Source organism: Podarcis melisellensis (assembly GCF_964234715.1).
Source record: "Podarcis melisellensis genome assembly, chromosome: 12".
In the NCBI taxonomy this organism is placed as follows: Eukaryota; Metazoa; Chordata; class Lepidosauria; order Squamata; family Lacertidae; genus Podarcis; species Podarcis melisellensis.
The window spans coordinates 15029501-15056008 of record NC_138544.1 but is presented as its reverse complement, the minus strand read 5'-3'; the positions used below and the strand labels follow the sequence as shown (position 1 = coordinate 15056008).

The 26508-nt window shown below is 41.9% G+C and overlaps 1 protein-coding gene and 1 long non-coding RNA gene across 7 annotated transcripts in view; one reads left to right on the top strand and one right to left on the bottom strand.

Moving 5' to 3' along the window:
• The window catches only part of NEK11 (NIMA related kinase 11), an 87569-nt gene that overhangs the window by 47777 nt on the left and 13284 nt on the right, over window positions 1-26508 (top strand). For all 3 annotated transcript variants that reach the window (XM_081882980.1, XM_081882978.1, XM_081882979.1), the window contains exons 13-14: window positions 23134-23291; window positions 25264-25324. In XM_081882980.1, the coding sequence (XP_081739106.1) occupies window positions 23134-23291; window positions 25264-25324 (219 nt within the window). The remainder of the gene's footprint in view (window positions 1-23133; window positions 23292-25263; window positions 25325-26508) is intronic.
• Window positions 38-26016, bottom strand: LOC309353642. 4 transcript variants are annotated; one of them, XR_014161960.1, is made up of 9 exons: window positions 25775-26016; window positions 24429-24539; window positions 22200-22338; window positions 17509-18023; window positions 7347-7505; window positions 5332-5419; window positions 3717-3897; window positions 1102-1151; window positions 38-1070 (listed from the first exon to the last, which is right to left on the bottom strand). It is a non-coding gene; the product is annotated as an uncharacterized lncRNA (long non-coding RNA). The 4 variants fall into 4 exon arrangements; XR_014161961.1 differs by having other exon boundaries at window positions 17849-18023; XR_014161962.1 differs by having other exon boundaries at window positions 3717-3794; window positions 17849-18023.

Below are 26508 nucleotides of genomic sequence, written 5' to 3'. Positions count from 1 at the left end.
GTTTCGGTCGGGGGCGGGGAGTCTGTTTAGTCTTTCAAAAAGGTTGGAAAATCAAACCTTGATTTTAAAGTGATCACAAACTGTATGCATTTTCTCTGTACAATGATATATGCTACCTTTGCATCCTCCATTTAAGAGAGTCCATAAGAGATCAATATGACAGAAATCGCAACTGTTCAGAGGAGACAGCCTAGGAAAATTGACCAGTGCATTAAGTATCTAATACTTATATTGCCAGAAATTCTTTGGTTTGGGCCAAACTGTAAAGCATAGGAGAAGTTTTGCATGGCTTCATCAAGGTTATGGCATGTTCATGGTTAAACACTATACCAGTAAACCAGAAGAAAGTTGCATGATAATGTTTATGAATCAGTCACAATTTTACGTTAACTGTATTAAAGCACTTAACTTGAACAGCAAGTTCCATCAGTAAAGGAGCTGCATGCTTGAGCATCCTCTCTCTTTATAAAAGTCTACTTATGTGTGTGACAGGGTCACTTCAGACTGTAGTTCTCTTACCTGGAAAAGTTTTCCATGCAGGTAAATTTTAAGATTTGAAGTAAGCCTCAGTATCAGCCTGTGGGGTTTCTGAATAAAATGTAACACATTTTTGTATTATTACAGCAGAATTGTAAGGATTAGGTTGGCTGGTTTAAATTCATATAGTTTTATTCATTTCTCTTGATTACATGCTCTTTGCACTGAGGATTTCATTGTTTGTTTTAGTCTGTGTAGAGATGATTAACTGTGATTTTAATATTGGGTTCATCTAATAGTTTTATAATGCTATTGATATTTTAGTTTAAGCCACCTAAAATCTGCAAGATATAACTGAACAACAAACAGAATAAATCCCTTTATTTTGAAGCTGCATTTCTTGATCCATGTGACAGGTATTAGCCTTCAGCTCCTGCAGAAGCTGGGCATCTGTGTTCCAAAAGCAGCTGTTTCCCAGTAAGAGAAAATGAATAGCTAAAATACCTACCTGTCAAGGCTGAGAAGCTGTTGGATTCAGGGCTGTGCTTTTATAACCATGCTCTCTCTTTCTTTCTTTCTTTCTTTCTTTCTTTCTTTCTTTCTTTCTTTCTTTACTGATGGCACAATGCGCAGCGATGTACTCTGCAGCCACGATGGGTATTTTCTCAAAAGACCTGATATTTAAATTGAATTTCCATGAGCTGTTGATTCAGTAAATAACTGCGTGGTATAACACCCAGGATGTTAACATGGTTGGTACTACTTAGATTAAGTCAAAAGAATGCTTCATTAAATGAGTTTCTTAACTGAAGAAATGTATGGTAAGTCTGCCATTAACAGCAGCAGAGACCACTAATTCAAAATTCAGATGTGCTACCTCTTCTGTTTCTTAATTTGGTCTCTGAATTTTTCTTCCCCGCCTCATTGTTTTTTGCTTTTGTTCCAAGATACATCTTTATGTGCATTTTTTGAACTGAGAACTGTGTCACAAAATTGGGAAAGGTGTGTTCTGATCTGAGTATGAGTCTGGGAAGGGTGAATCAGTTTGGGTCACTTGAAAATGTGAACCATACCAAATTCTGGAGCATCCCTAGGAAGGATATTGGCTTCTGCCACCAGCCAGAGGAACAGAGGCTGCTTTAATTTTGGATTTTAATTTGTTGTAAATCATCATGGACCTCATTTAATCAAAACGTGAGATATAAATCTCACATAAATGCGCACACAATTAATAAGATAATGTACCGTATTTTTCGCACCACAGGACGCACTTTTTCCCTCCTAAAAAGCAAGGGAAAATGTGTGTGCGTCCTATGGAGCGAATGCAGGCTTTCGCTGAAGCCTGGAGAGTGAGAGGGGTCGGTGCGGACCGACCCCTCTCGCTCTCCAGGCAGCTATCCGCTAGCCGTGGGAGACCCAGCTCTCCCACGGCTAGGGGAGCGCTGCATTAATCCCGAAGCTTGGGGCGTGCGGAGCTCAGCGCGCCCCAAGCTTCTGGGTGCCGGCAAGGTCTCCGCTAGCCGTCTAGACCTTGCCGGCACCCAGAAGCTTGTGGCGCGCTGAGCTCCGCACGCCCCAAGCTTCGGGATTAGCGCTCCGCTAGCTGTGTCTAGGCTGCGGATAGCAGCCTGCTTCCCGGAGCGTCGGGCGCCCTGAAGCAGAGCGCCCCTTGCGCCGGGCAGACCTCCGCAGAGTGGGGAGCCCTGCAGGAGTTCCCCGCAGGGCTCCCCACGCTGCAGATAGCAGCCTGCTTCCCGGAGCGTCGGGCGCCCTGAAAGCAGAGCGCCCGGCGCTTCGGGAACACATCCGCAGCGTGGGGAGCCTTGCAGGAGTTCCCCGCAGGGCTCCCCACGTTGCGGACTGCCTGGCGGGTGGGGCCCACTGAAGCAGAGTGCCCCGCGCGCCAGGCAGACATCAGCCAGCCCCAGAAGCTCGGGGGACAGCAGGGAGGCGCAGCGCCACTATCCCGCTGTTCCTCGACCTGGTTCGGTTTCCCTTACCTGCTTTTGGGGGGGAAATAAAGGGAATTTTTCCCCCTTTATTTCCCTCCCAAAAAACTAGGTGCGTCCTATGGTCCGGTGCGTCCAATCGTGCGAAAAATACGGTAAACACTTCTGGGATGGGAAGAGGTACATGATAATTGATCTCGGTAGTGCTGATTGTGGGCCGTGCAGATCAGTATGAAACTTAAAGGCTGCTTGCACATTTTGCTTCAAACTTTTTTTATAGGACTAGAGACTTACTGTTGTTGTTTTTGAAATAAAAGCTCCATGAAAGCCTTTTGTGGGTGCTGGGTTGGCGACCCCTATTACAGCATATTATAAACAAGCATGGCTTAAAATGTTAACCAGGTAGCTTTTTTCTAGAGCAGATAGAAACTTCCATTGCTCATTTGCATAGAATATAATATATTCATTGGGCTGTACCTGCCTAGGAAAAGCAATGCATCAGGAATACATAGTGTATTCTCTATCTGTGGGCACCTCTCTACCCTACACATACACAGAGAGAGAGACTTTAGTGCATATATGTAAAGCTTAATATTGACTAGTAGGACTTTAAAATCTGCTGGATTCTCTATCTTTAAAGAGAAGGCAAATACGTGTGACACGTTAAGCCAAGCATCGCCAGCCAACTTGTTCTTTTACAGTATCAAGAGAGAAAATCTGTGTGGGAGGAAGTTGCATTCTAGAAACTATGTCCAGGCAGGAGAGAGAGAAAAATGAAAATCAGGAAACAAAAGAGATGGATATGGAATGGAAATTGTGACTGTTTAGAACATAAGGAGTATATAAGAGTGGAATCAGAACAGCAGGGCAAATTGGTCGCTCTTACATAAGGCAGTGAACATTTCACGCAGGGATCCTTTCTTGGCCCCCTGTGTGCGTTGGTGGGGCATGCAAAGTGTGCCCTGCCCAGTTATACCCCATCTTGCTCTGCTCCGCCCCAGTTCTGCCATCATCCAGGTCCAAAAGGACCTGTGCATCAGGTATCGTGCATCAATTGGACAAGCCTAAAATGTTCACCACGTGTATCTATTTTATCACGTTATAATATATGGGCCTAATAGGCTTCTCTTTTTTCACTCATCTCCCAGTGCATTTGAAAGTTTAGCTGCATGGTCTAGAGACATCAACACAGAGGTCTTAAAACTCCCTGCGAGGGTTTTCATTTATCATTGTGATCAGTGCTTGAAAGATACAAAATTAATGGGCAGTTCAGAGTGGTGTGTTACTCACATTTGTCACATTGCGTTCAGGCTTCAACCCAGTATCCGGTATCCTTGTTCCTCCCCAGGTCCATCGCCCCAAGCTGAACTGGGTAGTTAATCAACAAATACATGACTTCTAAGTGCTTGTTCTTAAGTTTAAAATTATAATTATAATGCTGATCTTTAACTTTTCCCTTGAAAATGTGCATCTGTCAAACAAGGAGATTTAAATAAAAGGAGATTTAAAAGAAAGCTGTATGACTAATTTGTGAGTTTTGCTAAAGGAATAAAATGTATATTTGAACTGAACTAACCTCCCTTTCACATTGTTATCACTTGGGCCTAAAAACCAGTTTCCTGGGTGTTTATTGATGGCTCTCTAATCTCACTGCCTAACCCTCACATTAATCCACACCCCTGTCATTTACATTTAGCCCTCCATAGCATCCTGTCTTGTTCCCAAGCACCCTCCTATACAAGGCATAATCTACACCTATCTGCATATTATAGCCACAATTTTTTTGTGAATGAACACTATATATTCATTCAGATTGGCATTTGTTGGGTCTTACTAATTTTCCCCAAATAGGCACAGCAATACTGATACTAATTGTGTCCATTGCAAGAGCAATACAATCATCTCCAGTAAATCCCCAGAATGCTACTTCCATGAACACATGTGTAAAATACAGATCTCTTCAGGTTATCCATAGATTGTCCTTGAGTGAAGTCTACTCATCACCCTGGGTTTCATAGAACCCTTCCAGTATGGTTCAAAATTAGGGGGGGGGGGAGTTTTCATAATGGAATGCCACCGGCTTCTGCTTCTCATAAAGTGTCCTGACTAAGAGAAAAACAAGAAGCATGGCTGAGAAGCAAGGAGATCCAGCTAAGCTGAAGGAGAGTCTTGCTCCTACAGGCACCGGTTGCATAGCAGCAGCCTTGAAAAGAGAGGCATGGAACAAAATACTTGACTGTGAAACCATCTTCCCAGCAAAAAGACTGCACTGGTGGAGCAGCCTCCTAGGTAGAGGACCGAACAAAGTAGAGACTGAGAGGGCCCAGTTACAAGAAAGACTTTCTGGCAAGTGTTAGCCCTAACATAAAGGGTGATACAGGGCTGAATGGGAGGAAAATTAAATGTTAATTAACTCAAGGGTAGATTTGCTTTATCTGAGATACTGGTGTAGAATAAACTGAACGGATGATGCTAATTTTTAATGTATTGGTGTATTATACTGAAGATATGAATTTTAATTATGATGGATTTTATGGATACCGTAAATTCACATTATATTCTATTAAAGAGATAAGGCTGTCTATATGGAGAAGATGAGAGATTTTTTTTTGCAAAGGCCTTTGGTTATGTGCAATAAAGTTCATTCACAAGATTAATATATGCTTATGGAAAATCTGAATGTTTAAAAAATGAAGAAGCAGGTTTATATTAGCTGTGGATGGTTTCATTCCTTACTGCACCACCCAGAATAATTATGGAGATTTATTCTTTTCACATAAGAAGGGAGAGAACTGCTGAACAATCTGAGGCTCCTGAGACTGAAACTGAGGCAAAGCATGACTGCAGAATCCAGCTGCTCAGCTATCTATTGCTAAGCAAGACTGCTTTGCGACTGCCAGCTCACCTTGACATGCTGTCATTTCTTTCCGTTTTTCTCCGGTAGCTTTGTGCAGAAAGGCAGCATCCTGGCTCAGCAAAGAGTTCGGAACTCACTTAAAAAGAAAGCAGAATGAGCTTTTAGTTCTCTGGAAGCATCCTTCGCAGGCATGAGAGAACAGGAAGTTAGTTATGACAAAGCATGGCTGGTTTTCTTTCAGCAATGGCCACCATGCTCAGGGAAGGACTCATTTTGGGGGCGAAGAAAACCTTGAGGTGTCTAGAAATGGCTGAAATAAGGCCCTTAGCTGTTCACTGTGAGGTAACTGTTTGAAACTGGCTGGCCTGAACGCGTTTTGCTGCCTGAGGTGGGGCAGCACATAGTAATAATAATATAATAATAATTTATTACTTATACCCCTCCCATCTGGCTGAGTTTCCCCAGCCACTCTGGGCGGCCTCCAATCAAGTGTTAAAAACAATACAGCATTAAATATTAAAAACTTCCCTAAACAGGGCTGCCTTCAGATGTTTTTTAAAGAGAAGATAGCTGCTTATTTCCTTCACATCTGAAGGGAGGGCGTTCCACAGGGCGGACGCCACTACCAAGAAGGCCCTCTGTCTGGTTCCCTGTAACCTCAATTCTCGCAATGAGGGAACCACCAGAAGGCCCTTGGTGCTGGACCTCAGTGTCCGGGCTGAACGATGGGAGTGGAGACACTCCTTCAGATATCCTGGGCCGAGGCCGTTTAGGGCTTTAAAGGTCAGCACCAATACTTTGAATTGTGCTCGGAAACGTACTGAGAGCCAATGCAGATCTCTCAGGACTGGTGTTATGTGGTCCTGGCGGCCAGTCACCAGTCTAGCTGCCGCATTCTGGATTAATTGCAGTTTCCGGGTCACCTTCAAAGGTAGCCCCACCCAGAGCGCATTGCAGTAGTCCAAGCGGGAGATAACTAGAGCATGCACCACTCTGGCAAGACAGTCTGCAGGCAGGTAGGGTCTCAGCCTGCGTACCAGGTGGACCTGGTAGACAGCCACCCTGGACACAGAATTAACCTGCACCTCCATGGACAGCTGTGAGCCCAAAATGACTCCCAGGCTGCGCACCTGGTCCTTCAGGGGCACAGTTACCCCATTCAGGACCAGGGAGTCCCCCACACCCACCCGCCCCCTGTCCCCCCAAAACAGTACTGTCTTGTCAGGATTCAACCTTAATCTCTTAGCCACCATCCATCCTCCAACCGCCTCCAGACACTCATAGCATCCATTCACAATAGTGCCAAGAGGCCGGTCAAGTTATTTTGGCACCTGAGGCAGAAAATCCCACAAGTCCCTCTCGCCTTCCGCGTCAGTAAAAACACCTGCCTTTTATGGATTGTTTTGTATGTTGAACACTACCCAGAGAATGTTAGTTATTGGGCAGCTAATAAAATGCAGTAAATAAACAAAATAATTGCTACCCTTTCTACGTGTAGGATCCTACATTAGTGTGGCAGTCTGCTAAGGAAAAGCTTGTGCATGAGCAGCTGTTTGCACATAGGCTTTCTCTTTGCTACTACAAGGACATCGAGAACAAATGCAGCCTGCCACCCAGTACTTATAGTGCCTCTTTCATAAAAGTAACGTAGTGGAGGCTATATTTCTTTTGACATTGAATCTGTATCTTTAGGAGGATGAAACTGAAATTATTGGGGAGGGGGGTTAGTAGATACGGAGGGGACTATATTAGCATTGCACTTGATTATGTGCTGCTCTGCTGGTAATAATTACTTAAAATGAAATAATCTGCTAGGTTGACGTTCTGGACTAATCAGACAGTATCTAATCACTTCAGTTTTTCAACACAATGACTCAGTGGGGGGAAATGGATTTTGCGATGAAAATGTAAAACTATGTACTCTTAGGTTTTGCGCAATGGGCTGGTTTATATTCATATCAATTTCACAGCTGAAAAGACATTGTAAACGAGAGGGGCAATTAAAAATATATTTATGAGCTGTGCATGCAAATACAGATAGTCCCTGTATAATCTTTATTTACCAGATTCTGCTGGAGGGCATTCTTGATAGGGATGATGGCTCTTTCTGCAAGGATCAGGCCATGTCCTCTGAAGTCTTTGGCCTTCTTTCCAGGGGGAGAGGTCATCCCTCTTTCCAGACCAACCCTGCCTGCTGTTGGTGACAGCTGGGTCTTTCTTCTCTGGAAAAAAAACAACAAAACTCATCTGTAGCATTTCCAGTGTTTGTTCTGTGTCACTTTGTGAGATTGGTGACCTTTTTCCTTTCCAGTTTGGCCACACTGGGCCTCAGGGGCGCCACAGCTATAATGTAGAATGGAAGGCAAGGGATGTTGGGAGGCTTGCCAAATTTTGGCGTCACACAGGGTGCCAATGAAATTTGAGGCCTCAAATTGACTTATCCTAAGGGGGAGCCATGTCCTACGTCCATGGTCTGACGGGCTGAGATAACCTAATCCTGCTGTCTTGCCCATCTCTCATGTGGTCAGTGAAGGGATGAGTCCCCTATTTACTGGGGTTGATACTGGGGTTTATACTAGAGGAAATCCCACAAGTTCATGTGCTGGACTAAGGTGTTTATTCCCATTGGATAAGGTATTTTGGCAGAACAGTCTTCTGCCAAAAGATCACACACAGGAAAGTACAAAGTCAGCAGGGGCAGACTGGGTGCCAGAAATCCCCATGGGGGCAATTCTGTGGCGGACCAGAATCAGGATTTAACCATGCTTGCAGATATTTACATAAATGCAATGTTCAAACTATAGTGGGATCAGAGGGGGCACGACTCATATATCATATATCAGTCACATTACCTGCAATTATTAGAAGGCTGTAGGGCACCCATGATTCTAAAATCGAGGTGAGTTGGGGATTCGCCTTGTGGATTTCATTAAGGCCCACCTTCCCCCTCACCATTTCAGCACTGCATAAATATACTTGTTTCCTTTCACAAGCTTTTAGGAATTCTGCCAGGTTCTTTGCCAGATCATTGTTTTTTCATTTCATCTCATTTCTTTTCAACTTTTAAAGAAGTTTCATCTCTTCCCTTTGTCAGTCACTGAGCTTTAGTACCTTAAAATCTCATCCCACTTTTCTCTTCTGTTATTGCTTTATACTCTACCGATTACAACATTCAAAATTCATTTCCTTAATAAATACATTGCAATATGTTGCATCTGACAAGCCTCTGAGTTTATTATAAGACCAAAATAGCCAAGCACATTACAATAATTGCATATATCATTTCCATATTTCCAATGCTAATTTTGTATGAATGTTTCACTGTGGATTTCAGTCAAAAAAGTTTCAGCTCAGCCGGGGCATTTTGCTAGGTATTTAAAAGGTTATGTGTACAGGCCCACAGAAAACTAATTTAAATAATTTTGCATATTGTTAATTAGATAATTATATGCAAATTTTGCCCAGCAGGGGAAAACCCTAGTTCTTGCTGTCAGGGATTTTCTGGGTTCACTACACTGTATGTAGATGGGTCTCTCTGCTCTACCTACAATTCGTTGCTAAAAGCTTTTGCTTATCTACATGTTAAAGCCAAAATAAGTGTTCTCCAGCATTCAGCATTACTTCTGCCCCCCCATCACACCCACATTCTCCTTCTCCATCCCATCCAGTTCATGTCATATGCACCTAAACCCCTTTTCAATTACAGTATAGTGCTGTCCACACTTGATATCCAGCAACCACAAATCAGCATAAACCACACTTTAATTGATTCCCACCCAAATCATCCCCAAACAGATTCTTTGCTTAATGCACACCTCACCTCCACACAGACCCAAATCAACCTTCAATAAGGTTATTTCGAATTATCTATCCAGTCAAAATTATATAACCTGAACCCTGCTGTTTGAAAGTCCAGGTTTACTATAAATGTCGCACAGAGGTCAAAAGTGAGTTTATAGAAATATAAACAGTTATACAATCACCTGGAAGGAAGCCGCAGCAGGAACGCAGTAGGTCTGTGTAGGGCAAGCATGCGATTGTGCTGTTATCAACTTTTATTCCTGTAGATCAGCCAGTAGAATCATAGAATCATAGAATCATAGAGTTGGAAGAGACCACAAGGGCCATCGAGTCCAACCCCCTGCCAAGCAAGAAACACCATCAGAGCACTCCTGACATATGGTTGTCAAGCCTCTGCTTAAAGACCTCCAAAGAAGGAGACTCCACCACACTCCTTGGCAGCAAATTCCACTGTCAAACAGCTCTTACTGTCAGGAAGTTCTTCCTAATGTTTAGGTGGAATCTTCTTTCTTGTAGTTTGGAACCATTGCTCCGTGTCCGCTTCTCTGGAGCAGCAGAAAACAACCTTTCTCCCTCCTCTGTGTGACATCCTTTTATATATTTGAACATGGCTATCATATCACCCCTTAACCTCCTCTTCTCCAGGCTAAACATGCCCAGCTCCCTTAGCCGTTCCTCATAAGGCATCGTTTGCAGGCCTTTGAATTCAGGTAAAGGCAGTAATTCAGGTAAAGGCAGTTTCTCATAATTCCAAGGATGAGAAACTATGAGATGAAATTGTTTAATATACACTTTACTGCTACTTCTCCTTTTGACCTGCAATACTCTATTGAGAGATGCTTGTTCGGCTAATACGGTTAGTCTATGAAGAATGGAGTGCAAAAGCTTGGGTAACAAAAAGATTGTTTTCAGAAGCTCTTATTGTAATTTTTTCTAAAACATTTGCTGATTGACTGTGCTTAACTTCTGACACTGTTGATTGGTGAAACCGATATTCATATTTATTTAAACTAGAGCAGTCAAGCCCCATGGTCCTCTTCATTTCTTTTCATGATAGTGCTTTTGAAAAATCATTCCCATGAAAGCAGGTGCAGGAAAAACAGCTACCTACGTTAGAAGAATGGAGAAGAAAAATGATTGACTACGCAGAATTGGACAGAATGACAGGAAGGATCCGAAACCAACAAGATCAAAGATTTACAGAAGATTGGGAAAAATTTATTGAATATTTGCAAAAATTAAGTGATAATCAGATTACGTTTGTAAGTTTCAATGAAGCATTGTGATGGGAAATATATTAAAAGGGGATGAAATTTGACAGTAATAATATAAGCAACAAAATAGAAATGTGTTTAAAGTTAAAATATGGAGACTTCCGGTCGGCGCCAGCGTTAATGGCGGTCCTTGCTTCGAGCTCCGAAGCAGGACTGCTCCGTGAGTTCGGGTCTGACCCGCTACGGCGAGCGGGGGACCCCTAAAATCACAGGCGCTGAAGCCTGTGAACAAGGAGATTCGGTGGGCACCTTTGCGCCCCCCGGTATCGCGAAAGAGCCTTTTTAAAGGCTCCGGAGCGGCATCGGGTGTGAGCGCGGTGCTGAGGATCGCAACCCAGCTCACGGAGCGAAGCCGCGTCGCCATTGACGGAGAGCGCCGATTCCTTCCTGAAACTACCGATTGGAAACAACACCCGTGAGTAAGAACAGTAAAAAAAGGGAACGGGACTTTTAAATTTAAGAAGATTTGGCTGAAAACGGGAGAGGCAAAAATTAAGGAAGTCTGCCCCCCCGGAACTACATGATTGACTGAGCAACGAAAAGAGTAAGCTGTGCTTAAAGGGGACGTTTTTATGCTTTTTAACTCTGTTGAACCTGACATCGGAAGAGGACCTCCCCCCCCAACGAGCAGGAGAGGGGGGGAAGAAATTTGACTTAATTTTATCTGCTTAAGGAAGGAGATTTGAACGGGAAACCTTCCACTGCCGATACCTCTGGCCAGGCTGCCGGGGCAGCGAGCGCCTGAAGTGAGCTGTCAAACTTGATTGAGGATACAAAGCAAGATTTATCTGATATAAAATAACGGGACTTTAGCGGACAAAAACTGTAACATTTTAAACTGTAACAAAGTAGGGCTCTTATTTGGACTTTCGCTTTTGGAACTTTGCATGGCCATTTCCTTCCCTGTTTCTTTGTTTTCGCATTGGATACATTGTACTCCCTCTAGAGGCTCAAAAGAGAGACTGCTGTATTGAGATAGAAACAGTGGGATTTTCCAACTGCAACTGTTCCTGTGGGAACGACCTTGAGATATGAGCGGCCCACTGGATGAAATATCAACAAGATCCAAAGCAAAACAGGCTCAGGCTCAAAAGAAAAGAGGCTCCTTGACAGGAGCAACAGCAACACAGGAAAGAACAACAACGGTATCAATGGATTCCATGACACAGGCTCTACTCAGGATAAATGAATCTTTAGAATCACTTACTAGGCAAACTACAGAGAACTCCAAGAAACTGACTGAACTGACAACAAGATTGGATTTGAACACGACAATAATATCGACTAATACAGACTCTATAAATCGTTTAATTCAGGAAAGTACAGAGACGAGGAAAATAGCCGAAAGCGCGAGGACCACGGCCGAGGAAACTAGAGGGAAATTTGCTCCTATTGCAAAGAAGGTACATGAGCATGATGAAGCCCTGGCCCTCATGGAACTGGAGAGGAAAGGCAAGAACTTGAAATTGAGACTGGTACCTGAGGAGGAGGAGGACAAGCTCGGGGAATTTCTTACAGACAAGTTCCAAGAATTTTGGAGTGAAGAGTTGGGGGAAGAGGAAGAGGATTTTACAATAACTACAGCCTTCCGGATTGGTAGAAAGCAAGGTAAGAAGCCAAGGGATTGCTTAATAACTTTTAGATCCAAGGAAGAAAGAGATAAAATACTGAACCTACATTTCCAGAGGGCATTGGTTATTAAAAATTCCCAAATACAGATCTTCAAAGATATTCCTAGATATTTTTTGGAGGTGAGAACACAATTTAAAGACCTAGTCGACATATTAAAACAAAACAACATTCAATTCAGGTGGGAATTCCCACAAGGGCTGTCCTTCAACTTCAAAGGGAAGAAAACTAAAATAAAAACAATTCAAGACAAAGAACACTTTTTGGAGAGAAACTTTGAGGACTTTCAGAAAGGAACTGTAGAGGGGGGAACACTGGATATTACCATCCTATCGTTTGGATTGAACCAAGCACCGACCGACGAGGAACAAGAACTTGGAGCAGTGGGTGGGAAAAGTACCCAATAACAAAAATGTCCCTGCAACTTCTGAGTTGGAACTGTAATGGTCTAAACCATCCCCGAAAAAGAGATCAAGTTTTTCACATATTAAAGAAAGAACAGTTAGATATAATTTGTTTGCAAGAAACCCATATTGCCAGGATACACAGGAAACTTTTGATAAATAAGAGATTAGGACTGGAATTTGTTTCCTCAGACAAAGTCAAGAAAAGAGGGGTGGTGATTTATGCCAAGGAAAAATGGGAACCAAAAATGATCTTCAAAGATGATGAAGGAAGATACCTGGCAGTAGAAATTCAAATTCAAGGAGAAAAGATCTTAATTGTTGGAGTTTATGCACCCAATGAGGGGAAGGCAGAGTTCTTCAAGAAGTTGCATGAGACCTTAATGGACTTTATGGACTTTAAAATTATAATGATGGGAGATTTCAACGGAGTTGTCTCCACAAACATGGACAAGGCACAAAGACAAGTAATATCTAAGGATGGGAGACTACCAAAGACCTTTTTCGAACTCACTGACACCATGGACTTGATCGACATCTGGAGAACTAGGAACCCTCTGGAAAGAGAGGGAACCTTTTTCTCGGAAGCAAAAATGACCTGGACTAGAATTGACCATATTTGGATTTCTAGCAATCTGGCACCTAGAGTGAAAAAAACAGAAATCTGCACAAAAACCTGCTCCGACCATAATGCAGTCAAGATGGAAATGAAATTAACAACGGCTGGAACCTTCAGATGGAGAATGAATGACACCCTATTTAGAGATGAAGAAATTTATCAAAAGGCCCAAAAAATATTGAAGGATTACTTTGAGATAAATTTGAGAACGGAGGTGGAAAAAAGAATAGTATGGGACGCAAGCAAGGCCGTGATGCGTGGATTTTTAATTCAGCAAAATTCTATAAAAAGGAAGAAACAAAATGAGAGGAAGGAAAAGATTTTGAACCAGATAAAGGAAGGAGAAAAGAAACTGAGATCCAAACCGAAGTCTCATGAGATTTTAAGAGAAATAAAGTACCATCAGACGCAATATATGGAATTGATGAATCAGGAAATAGAATGGAAGATAAAGCAAATGAGACAAAGGACATTTGAATCGGCAGATAAATGCGGGAAACTGCTGTCATGGCAACTGAAAAAGAGGCAAAAGTTAAACACGGTGACATCCCTGGAAATAGATGGGAAAATTATCAATAAACCAAATGAAATAAGTAATTGTTTTCAAAGTTTCTTCAAAAAACTCTACGCACAAGGGCCTACAAACGAACAAGAAATAGAAGAATTTGTTAAAAAATATGGACTACCAAAGATCTCAGAACAAAATAAAAGGATTTTGAATGAAAAAATCACAGAACAAGAAATAGAGGGTGCCATTCAGAACACAAAATTGGGGAAATCACCAGGACCAGATGGTTTGACTGCAAAATACTACAAAGACCTCAAAGAATGGCTAATACAGCCATTGAAGGAAGTATGCAATCAGACATTAGAGGGGAAAAAGGCTCCCGAATCGTGGAAAGATGTATTCATCTCACTTATACCGAAGACAGAAACTGAGAAACATCAACTCAAAAACTACCGCCCTATATCACTCTTGAATGTGGATTATAAAATTTTTGCAGACGTTTTAGCAAAAAGATTCAAGAGAGTTTTGATGGAGGAGATTCATAAGAACCAAACAGGCTTTCTTCCAGGGAGATATATGTCAGAGAATGTGAGGAACATTATAGACATTTTGGAGATGCTAGAGGTGGACATTAATAGGAAGGCAGTGCTGATCTTTGTGGACGCGGAGAAGGCCTTTGACAACATTTCTTGGAAATTTATGAAGAAGAATCTCCATGGGATGGGGGTAGGCCAAGGGTTTGAAAACGGTATAGGTGCAATATATTTTGAACAAAGAGCGAAACTAATTGTGAACAATGTGGTAATGGATGAAATACCAATAGAGAAAGGTACACGACAGGGATGCCCTATATCCCCTTTACTGTTTATATCGGTCCTGGAGGTTTTATTAAATATGATCAGGAGGGACCAGCTGGTAAAAGGAATACAGGTCGGATCTAAACAATATAAGTTAAGGGCATTTGCAGATGATTTAGTGCTAACTTTGCAACAGCCAGAAGCTAGCACCAAAAGAGTTTTAGAACTAATGGAGATATTCGGCCAGGTCGCAGGATTTAAATTGAACAAACAGAAAACAAAGGTGCTGGAAAAAAATCTAACAAAAGAGGAGAAAGATAGGTTTCAAAGTGAAACTGGGTTGGAAATAGAAAAAAAGGTTAAGTACCTGGGGGTGAATCTGACATCAAAAAATGTGAATCTATTTAAAGATAACTATGAAAAATGTTGGACAGAAGTTAAGAAAGATCTAGACATATGGTCTAGGCTGAAACTTTCCTTGTTAGGCCGAATTGCTGTTATCAAGATGAATGTATTGCCAAGAATGTTGTTTTTATTTCAGACGCTGCAGATTCTAGACAAGATGGACTGTTTCAAGAGGTGGCAGAAAGACATATCTAAATTTGTCTGGCAGGGCAAAAAGCCCAGAATAAAATTTAAGATTTTAACTGATGCAAAAGATAGAGGGGGCTTTGCCCTGCCAGACCTAAGACTTTATTATGAATCAGCAGCTTTTTGCTGGTTGAAGCAATGGCTACTTCTTGAAGACACAGACATTCTTGATCTGGAAGGGTATGACAATAGTTTCGGTTGGCATGCATATCTGTGGTATGACAAGGTAAAAGTGTACAAAAGCTTTAAGAACCATATTGTCAGGAAAGCATTGTACAATGTTTGGAATAGATATAAGGATTTATTGGAAAGTAAAACCCCTAGGTGGTTGTCACCAATGGAAGCGAAAGCTGTGAAAAAAATCAATATGGACTCAAATTGGCCTAAGTACTGTGAAATTTTAGAATATGATGGTGAAAGACTGAAGTTACAAAGTTTTGAGAAGCTAAAGCATAAAGTTCGAGACTGGCTACATTACCGTCAGATAAATGAGATGTTTAAGCAGGACAGGAAACTTGGTTTTCAGAAGGAGAGGTCAAAGTTAGAAACAGAATTGTTAGAATCCAATACTAAAAATTTATCTAAAATGTATAATTTGCTGCTGAAATGGAATACACAGGATGAAACAGTGAAATCAGCCATGATTAAATGGGCACAGGATATCGGTCATGACATTATGTTTGACGACTGGGAACAGTTATGGACCACCGGTGTTAAATTTACGGCATGTAATGCCTTGAAAGAGAATATAATGAAAATGATATATAGGTGGTACATGACCCCAGTCAAACTTGCAAAGATTTACCATCTGCCCAATAACAAATGTTGGAAATGTAATGAAGCTGAAGGTACCTTTTACCATCTTTGGTGGACCTGCCCAAAGATTAAGGCCTACTGGGAAATGATCTATAATGAAATTAAGAAAGTCCTTAAGTGGACATTTGTAAAGAAACCGGAGGCTTTTCTCTTGGGCATGGTCGGCCAATTGGTACCAAAGAAGGATAAGACATTTTTTATGTATGCAACCACAGCAGCAAGAATCCTGTTGGCAAAGTATTGGAAGATGCAAGAACTACCTACTCTAGAAGAATGGCAGTCGAAGGTGATGGAATATATGGGACTGGCAGAGATGACCGGCAGAATCCGTGACCAGAGGAGAGAGACAGTGGAAGAGGATTGGGGGAAATTTAAAATATATTTAAAAAATTATTGTAAAATTGCGGACTGATAAGATGTCAAGGGGTAAGAAACAAAGAATCACAGCTGTAAATTTTAAACTTTAAGAAAATTTAAAAGGGACTTGATTAAATATTGACTGATGAGTTGCTCGAAAAAATGGCAAAATAAGGATGTGGCGAAGGGAAGGCATGGGGAAGTCGAATTTTTTGTTGTATGTTTTTGTTGTTTGTGTTTTGTTTTGTACTGTCTTTAATATGTGTAAAAACTAATAAAAATATTATATAAAAAAAAATATGAAGGATTTACAGACAAGTTGAGGGAAGTCGAAAAAAGAGAAATAAGATGCAACTAAGATCTATGGAGTGTATAGTTTTGTTTTGTATTTGAAAATTAATAATTATATATATATATAGAGAGAGAGAGAGAGAGAGAGAGAGAGATAGCTAGTCATAAAATGGCACTACCAGTATTCCAAGACCAGCTCTGTCTACCATTCTTGGGAGAAGTTGCAAACATAGGATAGAAGACAGACAAAGGTTTGAAGACAGTTGGAAGTCTGAAAGAGGTGCGTTTTCCCATGATATACACACCTGGCTCTTTGCCTCCCCTCTTGCCACTGGAGACAAGGGTTGCCCATTTCTTAACTGCTTGTAAATCCAGTTTGCTAGAAGCAACAGTGGAATGAGGGAACACCTTAAACTGTCTGAAAAAGCTACCATCTCTCTAGTCCATCGGGATGGGCAAATCTGGAATGATGTCTGATTTCTCTCAGTTTCTCATTTGCCACTCTTTAAAGTTCAGTTTCCCAGTCTTGAAGTGCAGTTTTCCACATTCCCACATCAGTTTGCAATTTTTAAAAAAATTCTCATGAAAACTCGTCAGCATTGTAGTGCAAATTTCTCATTGAAATATAGCTTGCCTACGATACATGATTTTGCAAAGCAGTTTCCCCCAGTATAATGCATTTGGTATGTTGCTGTTTTCACCAATGTACGCCTTTTTATGCATAATCTCTCCTAATAAATGCAGTTTCGTACACATTATTTGTTTGGAGAACTATGCAAGATTTGGAGCAGTGGGGATTTCAAAGGATGGATGTGTTTCAGTTCATGCATTGTTTCAGGAAGTGTTAATTAGGTAGGGCAGAGCTTTCCAAACAGTGTGTCATGACATTGTGTGTCGGATGCAGTGTGTAGGTGTGTCGCGTGAATGCTCCCTGCATTCCTCCCAGGCAGGAAAGAGGTTAGTTTAACTTCTGGTTTGCTAGTAAAACTGAGTTACTGTGTCACGAAATGATGCATGTCTAAAAAATGTGTCACAACATGAAAAGTTTGGAAAGCTCTGAGGTAGGGTTTGCCTTTAAATATGAACTGATTGAATCTCCCCACCCCCACCCCACCCCCCGATAGTAATAATACTTCACCTTGTCTTCTAAATTCCCAGAGTCTTCTTTTGCTGTTCCAAGTGAAGATCAAGATGCTGCTCAGCTATTTGCCATCTAATCTGCCTGTTTCATTTTCTTGCTCCTGTCCAGGGGCACTGAGTTTTGCCCAACACTGGGAGGGCTCATCATGTGCGTGTGGGATCACATGTGTGATACACATGTGATGTCACACGTGTTGAGAGGAGGCTGTGAGGCTCCTCATGATTGGGGAGGGCCTCAGCCCTGTCCTCACATACTTTGGGGGGGGATCCGAGGTGTCCTCAGCCGCAAAGGGTTCGTGTCCATGATCCTGTCCCTGACTTGCCTTTCCTCTAATTACCTCTCCATTTGGTGTGCTGCGTTCTGAAGTTTGGATTATGCCTCCAGCTGCCGTGACGGTGTCATGATTGGTAATTGCTGAGCTTTCCTCCCATTGGTATTGAAGGTCACCAGGTTTGGTTAGATCAATATTTAGAAGAACATCACATTCGTTAGTGATGCCTAATGTATGCCATCTGTAAACAATTCAGAAAGACATCATTCAGTTTAAAAGTCAACATGCAGACAGCATTTCACATACTTTGTGCCAGATTTTGAAAACTGTCCCACTGCTTCGGTCGGAGGGGTTGCAAAACTCGTAATGAGCATGAACATGACGTTCATTGAATGAATTCCATTCTCTAATTTGAACTCATTCACTGTACAATTCAGCAAATGCTGTCTAGATGCTGTTTATCCAGGTACAACACTCCTATTCATGGCGACTCTTCCAGGAACTCTTAACTGAAAGAAGACAAATGACTTCTCATTAGTGTAATTATTAGCGGGCAGCATTTGCACAGCCCATTCAAAGCATCTCATGTAACATTTCCTTGGTAATATTGCAGAGTAGCATCCTTTTTAAGACTAGAAACTCAGTATATTCAATTTGAAAGGAAGGATTGTTGCTCATTTATACGGATTCCCTTCTGAATAAATGCATTTGGAAGCAGACATAAGGAAACAATCAAGACTCTGTTAACTGCATTATCATATGTTATTATAAATATACTAACGGTGCATTCCTAGCCACAATTTCATTATTTATCAATTTATTTGATTTCTGGGAAATGGTCTCAAGACATCTGAAATCATTTTATGTCTGAAAATTAGGAGTAGTAGCCTTTACCAGTAACTAGAATAGTAGGTATTGAACAAAACAAATAGGCCCTATTTGCATGCTATGGTAAGCCAAACTTAAATGTCATAAGACACTCGTATTTTGCTGCATCAAACCAACATTGCTACCCTTCCAGAAGTCTGTTATGCAAATAGTCTTCCCATTTCAACTCAATCCAAAAGAACTGTGTGGCAAGTTATGGGTGGGCAAGCAACTTCTTCAAAATCATTCTCATTACAACAATTAGCAGTCAGAATTCTGCCGTTTCCTTTGTCTGTTTGAAGAACTGAGCAGATCCCCAAAGTAAGCATAGGATTTAGAAAGCCTACGCTTATGTACAGGTGGTGCTGTGGTCTAAACCACAGAGCCTAAGGTTTGCCGATCAGAAGGTCAGCGGTTCAAATCCCTGCGACAGGGTGAGCTCCTGTTGCTTGGTCTCTGCTCCTGCCAACCTAGCAGTTTGAAAGCACGTCAAAGTGCAAGTAGATAAATAGGTACCGCTCCAGCAGGAAGGTAAATGGCATTTCCACGTGCTGCTCTGGTTTTGGTGTTCTGCTGCGCCTCATGACCCGGAAGCTGTCTGCGGACAAACGCCGGCTCCCTCGGCCAGTAAAGCGAGATGAGTGCTACAACCCCAGAGTCGTCTGCGACTGGACTTAACGTTCAGGGGTCCCTTTACCTTTACCTATATGCTTATGTTCAAATTGGTTTTTAAGGGTATGCATGCACAGCTTTTGCTAGGATCCTGTGCATCGTAGAGGGCAACTTTTCAAGTAACTGTTGTGCCATGCATAAAAGAACGTGTTCTCTTTCCTTCCCCCTTAAGCACTTCTGAAAATAAAAAATATATATTTAGTCTTCTACTTTATTTCTTATGTGTCTCTCTGACTGTTTTAGGAAAAGCAGCACTCATAACTTGTTTACTTCTGCTTTGGAAAGCTATAATAGATAAGGAAATTAATAATACTTCCCCAGGGTGACACTACTTGATCACATTTTCTCAGCTTTACCTAGAGACTTTAATCATAAATCTTTGTGTTACTGAAACAAATAATGGAATGAACACAATAGGGATAATTGTGCACATTGTGGCATATTTTATTCTTTATTGGCAATTAGCTTTCTTATAATTTGTTGATTTTGCCAATTCACAGACAGCTGAATGTTTGACCTCAAAATAAGTGGCAGACTGCTGCATAAATGGCATGGGCATGGCCTCATTACTTCATTAGTAGCTGGAGCAACTCATAAACCTTGATTTTTATGTGCTATAAAGATATGTCCAGAGATGGTAACAATTACATTTTGAATATTGAAATTGCTGAAGTTTGTAATTATCTGATTTGTTAGTATATTTGTCCTGGTCATAATGCTCAGCTATACGGTATTCTGAATCAAGAGTAATTTCTCCCAGAAATTCTTATTTGGCTTGGAATCCCTGTCACTATTCAGCAGACAGTGTGCCCTAAGACAGCTGTTTGGGCACATATTCAGGATTTATTCATGTCAATCTCTTACTGTTGTTAGACCACTCATTGATTGCTATGAGACTACACGAACTATGAAGTCAGCTGTCATGTAATGTTAACCTCATTCATGCTTAAACGCAAGTAAACTTAAATTACTGTGAACTGTGTAACTACATTACTTGACAAAGCACCCTTTTGTCTGATGAACATCTTCATTGTTTCATTCTTAGGTTTTGTGAAATTATATGCTCCCATCATCCAGCTCTAAAGTCCTTTCTTCTCCAAAGGGGTGTTTCTTTTGGGTTTGAATTTCAAGTTGTGCACTACCACAGTTGGTAGGTGCAAGACAGGTGAAAACATACCATAATTCCCAGAGATGAATGCAATTATGTGTATGTTACGGCACCATCAGCACATGTCAGGGCTGGTTCAGCTGCAAGTCCGCACAGAAACTCAGTAAAGTTGACCCTTTATTCAAGGAAACAGAATACAAACAGAGAACCTGTAAATGCAAAAAAATAAAAATAAAAAAAATAAAAAAATGCAAGAAAAATATTGTTCTTCCCTTTTCTGTCCATTATTAACTTGCTAACTTGTAGCAAAACTCAGTCCTCATGGGGTCACCTTATTCCATTGTGCTTTGTTTCTTTAAAATAAATGAACTGAGGCTGCAATCCTGAACACACACTGACTAGGGAGTGAGGCCCAGCAGGTCTTACTTCTGAGTAAGCATGCTTACGGTTGCAATGTCACTCAGTGCCGCATAAATGCAGGCGGAATTTAGAATGCTGCATTAATGCACTAATTAATGAGCTCCGGGGATGGAGCAAATTAAAACTATTTTTCAACGACTGTTTAACTCACGAAGGGGAAACTGCAGTAGATATAAAAGATGATGCTACCTAGGAAGGCCAGCTGGAAACTTGGCAAGCCCACGTTTAGAGGTTTCATTTAGAGGTTGCTTTTTCTGCAGAGTTTCAATTCTTGCAGAATGAATCAGCCTATAAAGTGTTGGGCAGAAACCTCAGTATTCATTATGTGCTAGGTACATTTACTCTTGTTGCTTCACGAGAACAACACTTTTATCATTAAGTTAATGTTAAGGAGGACTCTTTTAGTTTCCCCCATTGCAGTTCCAACCAGGAGTGCTTCTAGATTTGAATGGGCTGTCCAAGCAAAGGGCCAGTAACTTCAGAATTCTTCTGCAGATTTACCCTAACCCTAACCCCCCCCCCATTTACAACCTCCCACAATATGGAAACATGGTGCTGTTCTAGGACAGCGTGGGGAATTTAAAGGGTGGCTGTCATTTAACCACCTAGTAGCACTGGAGGAGGGACGCGGGTGGCGCTGTGGGCTAAACCACAGAGCCTAGGACTTGCCAATCAGAAGGTCGCGGTTCGAATCCCCGCGACGGGGTGAGCTCCCGTTCCCTGCTCCTGCCAACCTAGCAGTTCAAAAGCACATCAAAGTGCAAGTAGATAAATAGGTACCACTCTGGCGGGAAGGTAAATGGCGTTTCTGTGCACTGCTCTGGTTCTCCAGAAGCAGTTTAGTCATGCTGGCCACATGACCTGGAAGCTGTACACCAGCTCCCTCGGCCAATAAAGCGAGATGAGTGGCACAACCCCAGAGTCGGCCACGACTGGACCTAATGGTCAGGGGTCCCTTTACCTTTACCTAGCACTGGAGGAACAGGGGTGGGGGGGAGCACACCACCCCCAGCGGCACGATCCCGGTGGGGTGCCAGCGCAGCTGCTGCTCCCCCCGTTCTGGGTGCCACGCTCCTGCAGGCAGCGTGCCACGCCCCTGGGATGTGTGCCAGCCACACCCCCGCCTGCTTTCCACCCCTGCCGGAGCTTGAAGCCCCACCACTGCCTAGTAGCCACTTGCTGCTAAATCAGAACTAAGCTAGGGAATGCAGGGGGAGAGAGAGAAGATGGACCCAATCCAGTGAAGGCAAGAGCACTCATGGGTCCTTAGCAGTTGCCTGAGCATGCTGAGTGCATGATTCCCCAAAAATGCATTGTTTGCTGTAATAAAATAATGCAACTTTCTCTTACCGCTCATTTCCCCTGAATAAGGGATCCTTGCTGTGATCTTTCTACGTGCAGGTGGATCACCCAGCTAAGCTGAGCAGCTGCAGTGCAACACTCTGCTGGGTGTGCCACGTCTGATTGCAGACAGAGGTCAGAAACATACCTAAAAGAAAAGACAGATCTTCAGGCACCACAGGGCACAGAACACGCTTTGCTGTGTAAAGTCTTGCTGCAAGGAAATAATTTCAGGATGATTGCATGGCAACCACATTTTTAGCATGGGGTTTTATTTATGTCACTGGACACGTGCGATGTAAAAACTCATATTCCTCCTCAACAGGAGGGCGAGCTGACTGTAACATATCTCACCACGCTGATCACCAGGGTTCATTTGGCTGATAGGGCTGGCTAGGCATATGTCCATGTACATCCATCTCGAAGTTGCATGCTTTGTGGAAGAGGATGGCCATCTCATATAGAGTTCCAGGGTATTTGACAGCTGCTAGAACAGGGGTTGGCAAGGTTTACCTCGCCTGGGCCGGTTCACTCCAGCGGAGTTCCCTCTGTGGACCGGATTGCGAGCGAGCGTGTGAGCGATTTCCGGCATCTGTGCAGACATGAATTCCGGCGCCGCAGAAGCAAGTCGCCGTGCCAGTTTCGCGCAATGCGCAGGGACTTGCCTAGCGGGTGGCACAGTTCAGGGGCAGCTTGTGGGCCTGTTAAATGACGGCCGTGGGCCGCTTGTGGCCCATGAGCCTTAGGTTGCAGACCCCTGTGCTAGAACCTCCATGCAAGTTCATATATTCCTCCTTCTACTTTATAAATTTTATTCCTCCTTCTACTTTATAAATTTCTCACTAGAGAGTTTGACTCATCTGTATGGGTTTTTTAAAGTGATATTTTAAATAATTTTTGATAATGATTTTTAAGTTCATTTATTGTTTGTATTTTGTTACAGAGATCCCAGAAGATCCAGTCATTGCAGAAGAGTATTATAATGATGCATTCGATTCATGCTCAGAAACAAGTGAGGAGGAGGAGGAAGAGGAAGAGGAGGAAGAGATAGAAGTTGAAGAGATGGTCACATCACACACTGTGTGTCAAACAAATCGGCAGGTATACCCTTGCTTTTCAGCTGCCCATTGACCATAGACTGTTAAGACGGCACTAAGTAAACATGCAGTGGTACCTTGGTTTAAGAACAGCTTAGTTTATGAACAACTTGGATTCAAGAACACTGCAAACCCGGAAGTAGGTGTTTTGGTTTGTGAACTTTGCCTTGGAAGCAGAACATGTTCTGCTTCCTGTCGAGTGTGTTCCATTTGTAAATTGAGTCCCATGCTGCTATGGGAAAGCATGCCTTGGTTTAAGAATGCTTTGGTTTAAGAACGGACTTCCGGAACGGATTAAGTTAGTAAACCAAGGTATCACTGTTTTGAAAACTCCTCAATGTAGGCTGCAACATACATATGGTTCCTCACTTTTATTACTGCAACTTGTATTCCCTCCCCCTTCCTAATCCAAACTTTCCCTTTGATTTCCATGTAGAATGTAAAGGAATTATATAATCACGAGTGGCAGTTAATTGTGTTTTGAACAGGACTGGCTGTGATTCAGTATTTCCAAAGGCATCCAATATAAAATAGAATTTTGAACAATGCAGAGTTAAATTTGGGACTGGCAGTCAGACTGGGACAGAGTGACATTTTGTCAAGCCTTCACGGTTCACATTTTGTCATGTCGTTGTGGTTCACATTTCTGTGACAAGAAAAATTAGGGGAGAAATGGATGTGGTTTTATTGACAGCTCTCCCAGAATTTGATTCTACTGTTTGTGCCTGTTAGTTTTCCACCCAGTGCACACACATAAATTTCTCTTGTCATTAATGGATGAAGCAACTATACAATCAGGCGAGAGCTATACAACCCTGGCACATTCGCATCTAGCACCTTATCAATAAAACAAGACAGCCTCATCACCTTTCCCTTATGTCAGCGTATTTGATCTTTTCCTTCTTCTAAATCTCCATTCTTCACCATCAAACAAACCCTTGTTTTCAGCTTTGTAAACTGAAAACACTGCAGCCTGGACCAAAAATGATCACCAGTGATGAGACAGGCTAGATGCTACTATGGGGGGGGGGGGATTAAAGTTTTCTCTCCATACAATCACAATTTAGAAGTGGCTGCTTACCCAGAATTGGGTGAAAGGGTGCTGAAACAAAAGTATCTGGTCTTCCTTGAGATTGCTTACCTTTCTTTCATTCCCTTGGTTCATCCTTTGGAGGCTGAATCTGTTCAAATCTGTCTCTGTGATGGTGGCCCCTGGCCCTCAAAGTATGTTAAGCACTAGTTTCTCCTTGAACTGAATAGACAATGTTAATAGCAGCAGGGCAGAGCAAGGTTTATGAGTGAACATAGAAATAATATTGGTGCAGAAAGACCATATTAACTATCTAGAGTAGCCAAACAATGCTTATCTAACCCCTGAGCAGGATGAATATCCGCTGTGCATATCTAGGAGGCATAGTTCTTCTGTACCAATGGTAAAAAGGTAAAGGGACCCCTGACCATTAGGTCCAGTTGTGGCTGACTCTGGGGTTGCGGCGCTCATCTCGCTTTATTGGCCAAGGGAGCCGGCGTACAGCTTTTGGGTCATGTGGCCAGCATGACGAAGCCGCTTCTGGCGAACCAGAGCAGCGCACCGGAGCGGTACCTATTGATCTACTTGCACTTTGACGTGCTTTCGAACTGCTAGGTTGGCAGGAGCAGGGACCGAGCAGTGGGAGCTCACCCCGTCGCGGGGATTCGAACCGCCGACCTTCTGATCGGCAAGTTCTAGGCTCTGTGGTTTAACCCACAGCGCCACCCGCGTCCCCTGTACCAATGGACTGGGACTCAAAACAAATATGTTGGCATAGACCATATTCTCCTTCTATCTCACAGGACTGGCAAAAGATTTAAAACAGTGGTGTACAGTGCTTTCTGATGATTGTAATGTTTGCCTCTTAGCATTTCTCTCTCTTTCTAACTGCTCATATGGTGATGTTCCCAAGCCCAAGGTCTCTTTGTTTTCCTTCTGACTACAGGACAGTGATGTTGAAGCAATGGTCAGGTACATGGAGAACATCCTAAACACCAGCTGTCTAGGTAAGATGATGTGTCCTCAATTTAGGAACAGTTTGATAACAATACTGAACATTGAATTGATTTTTCTTTCTCTCCACGACACTCAGAAGACCCATAAAAACAAATGGTGCTTCTTCTGTCAACCTTTACAGACCTCACAAAAGTGTCTTTCCTTTGAAAGAAAAGCTCATTTCCAATAACTTCAGCTCCAAAACTAGCATTGGAATCTTTTTGAGTCTGCAAGCTTAACAGAAAGAAGACTGATCACAAGGAATATTTGATTTCAGACTAGTATTATTATGAATTTCTTTTATTTGTTTCATTATTATTATTATTATTTGCTTTTCTATATTTAGTATGTGGTGCACAGCAACAAAGTTAAAAATGTGACATTAGAAACCACAAGTAACCATTAAAAAAAGAATAATTGGATTCATGGGTAGGAAAAACTTGATTAAAATAAAATTTTACCATTTATCTTTCATCACATTAAGGTCATACTCAATTGATTCCAATGGATATTAGCATATGTTGCCTTAAAAGAAAAAAACATTAAAGTCAATTCATTTGGAATTAATTTGGGATTGGATACGATCCATCACACTCTTTTAATATATCACATCTCCCCATAGACAAGTTTGTAACAAGTGTAGATTTAAATGTGCAGGACTTAACTCCTAAATTCCTGTCTATGTTGTTTAGCTGTGTGTTTAGTCACTGTATATTTTTACTTTATATATATATATATATATATATTATTTTACTGTATACATATTACTTAATGTATTTACTTAATAAATTGACTGCAGTCCATGAAAACTTATGCCATAATAATTGTGTTAATTTTTAAACTCATGATTAGCAAATCTCGTTGTTGCTTTTGCTGCAAGAAACTGGTATAGCTATCCCTCTGGAAGCTGCATGGTTCAGTTTCTCTAGATATGCTGGCAATTGCCTATATTCCATTAGGGATTATTGCTGTGATGTCAATGGCCTTATTAACACATGCTCCATTTTGTCCTCATAGATACGTTTATGGACTATGAACCAATACCAGATAAGGGCTCCTTTTATACTGAGTAGAACCTACTTCTACATGCAATGATGAAACAAAGCTATAGGAAACCTGTGGCATCAGATGATCTGCAGTAGGTTTCCAAGGAGCATGTAAACAAACCAACATGCTTGTTGGACCTGTCCCCAGT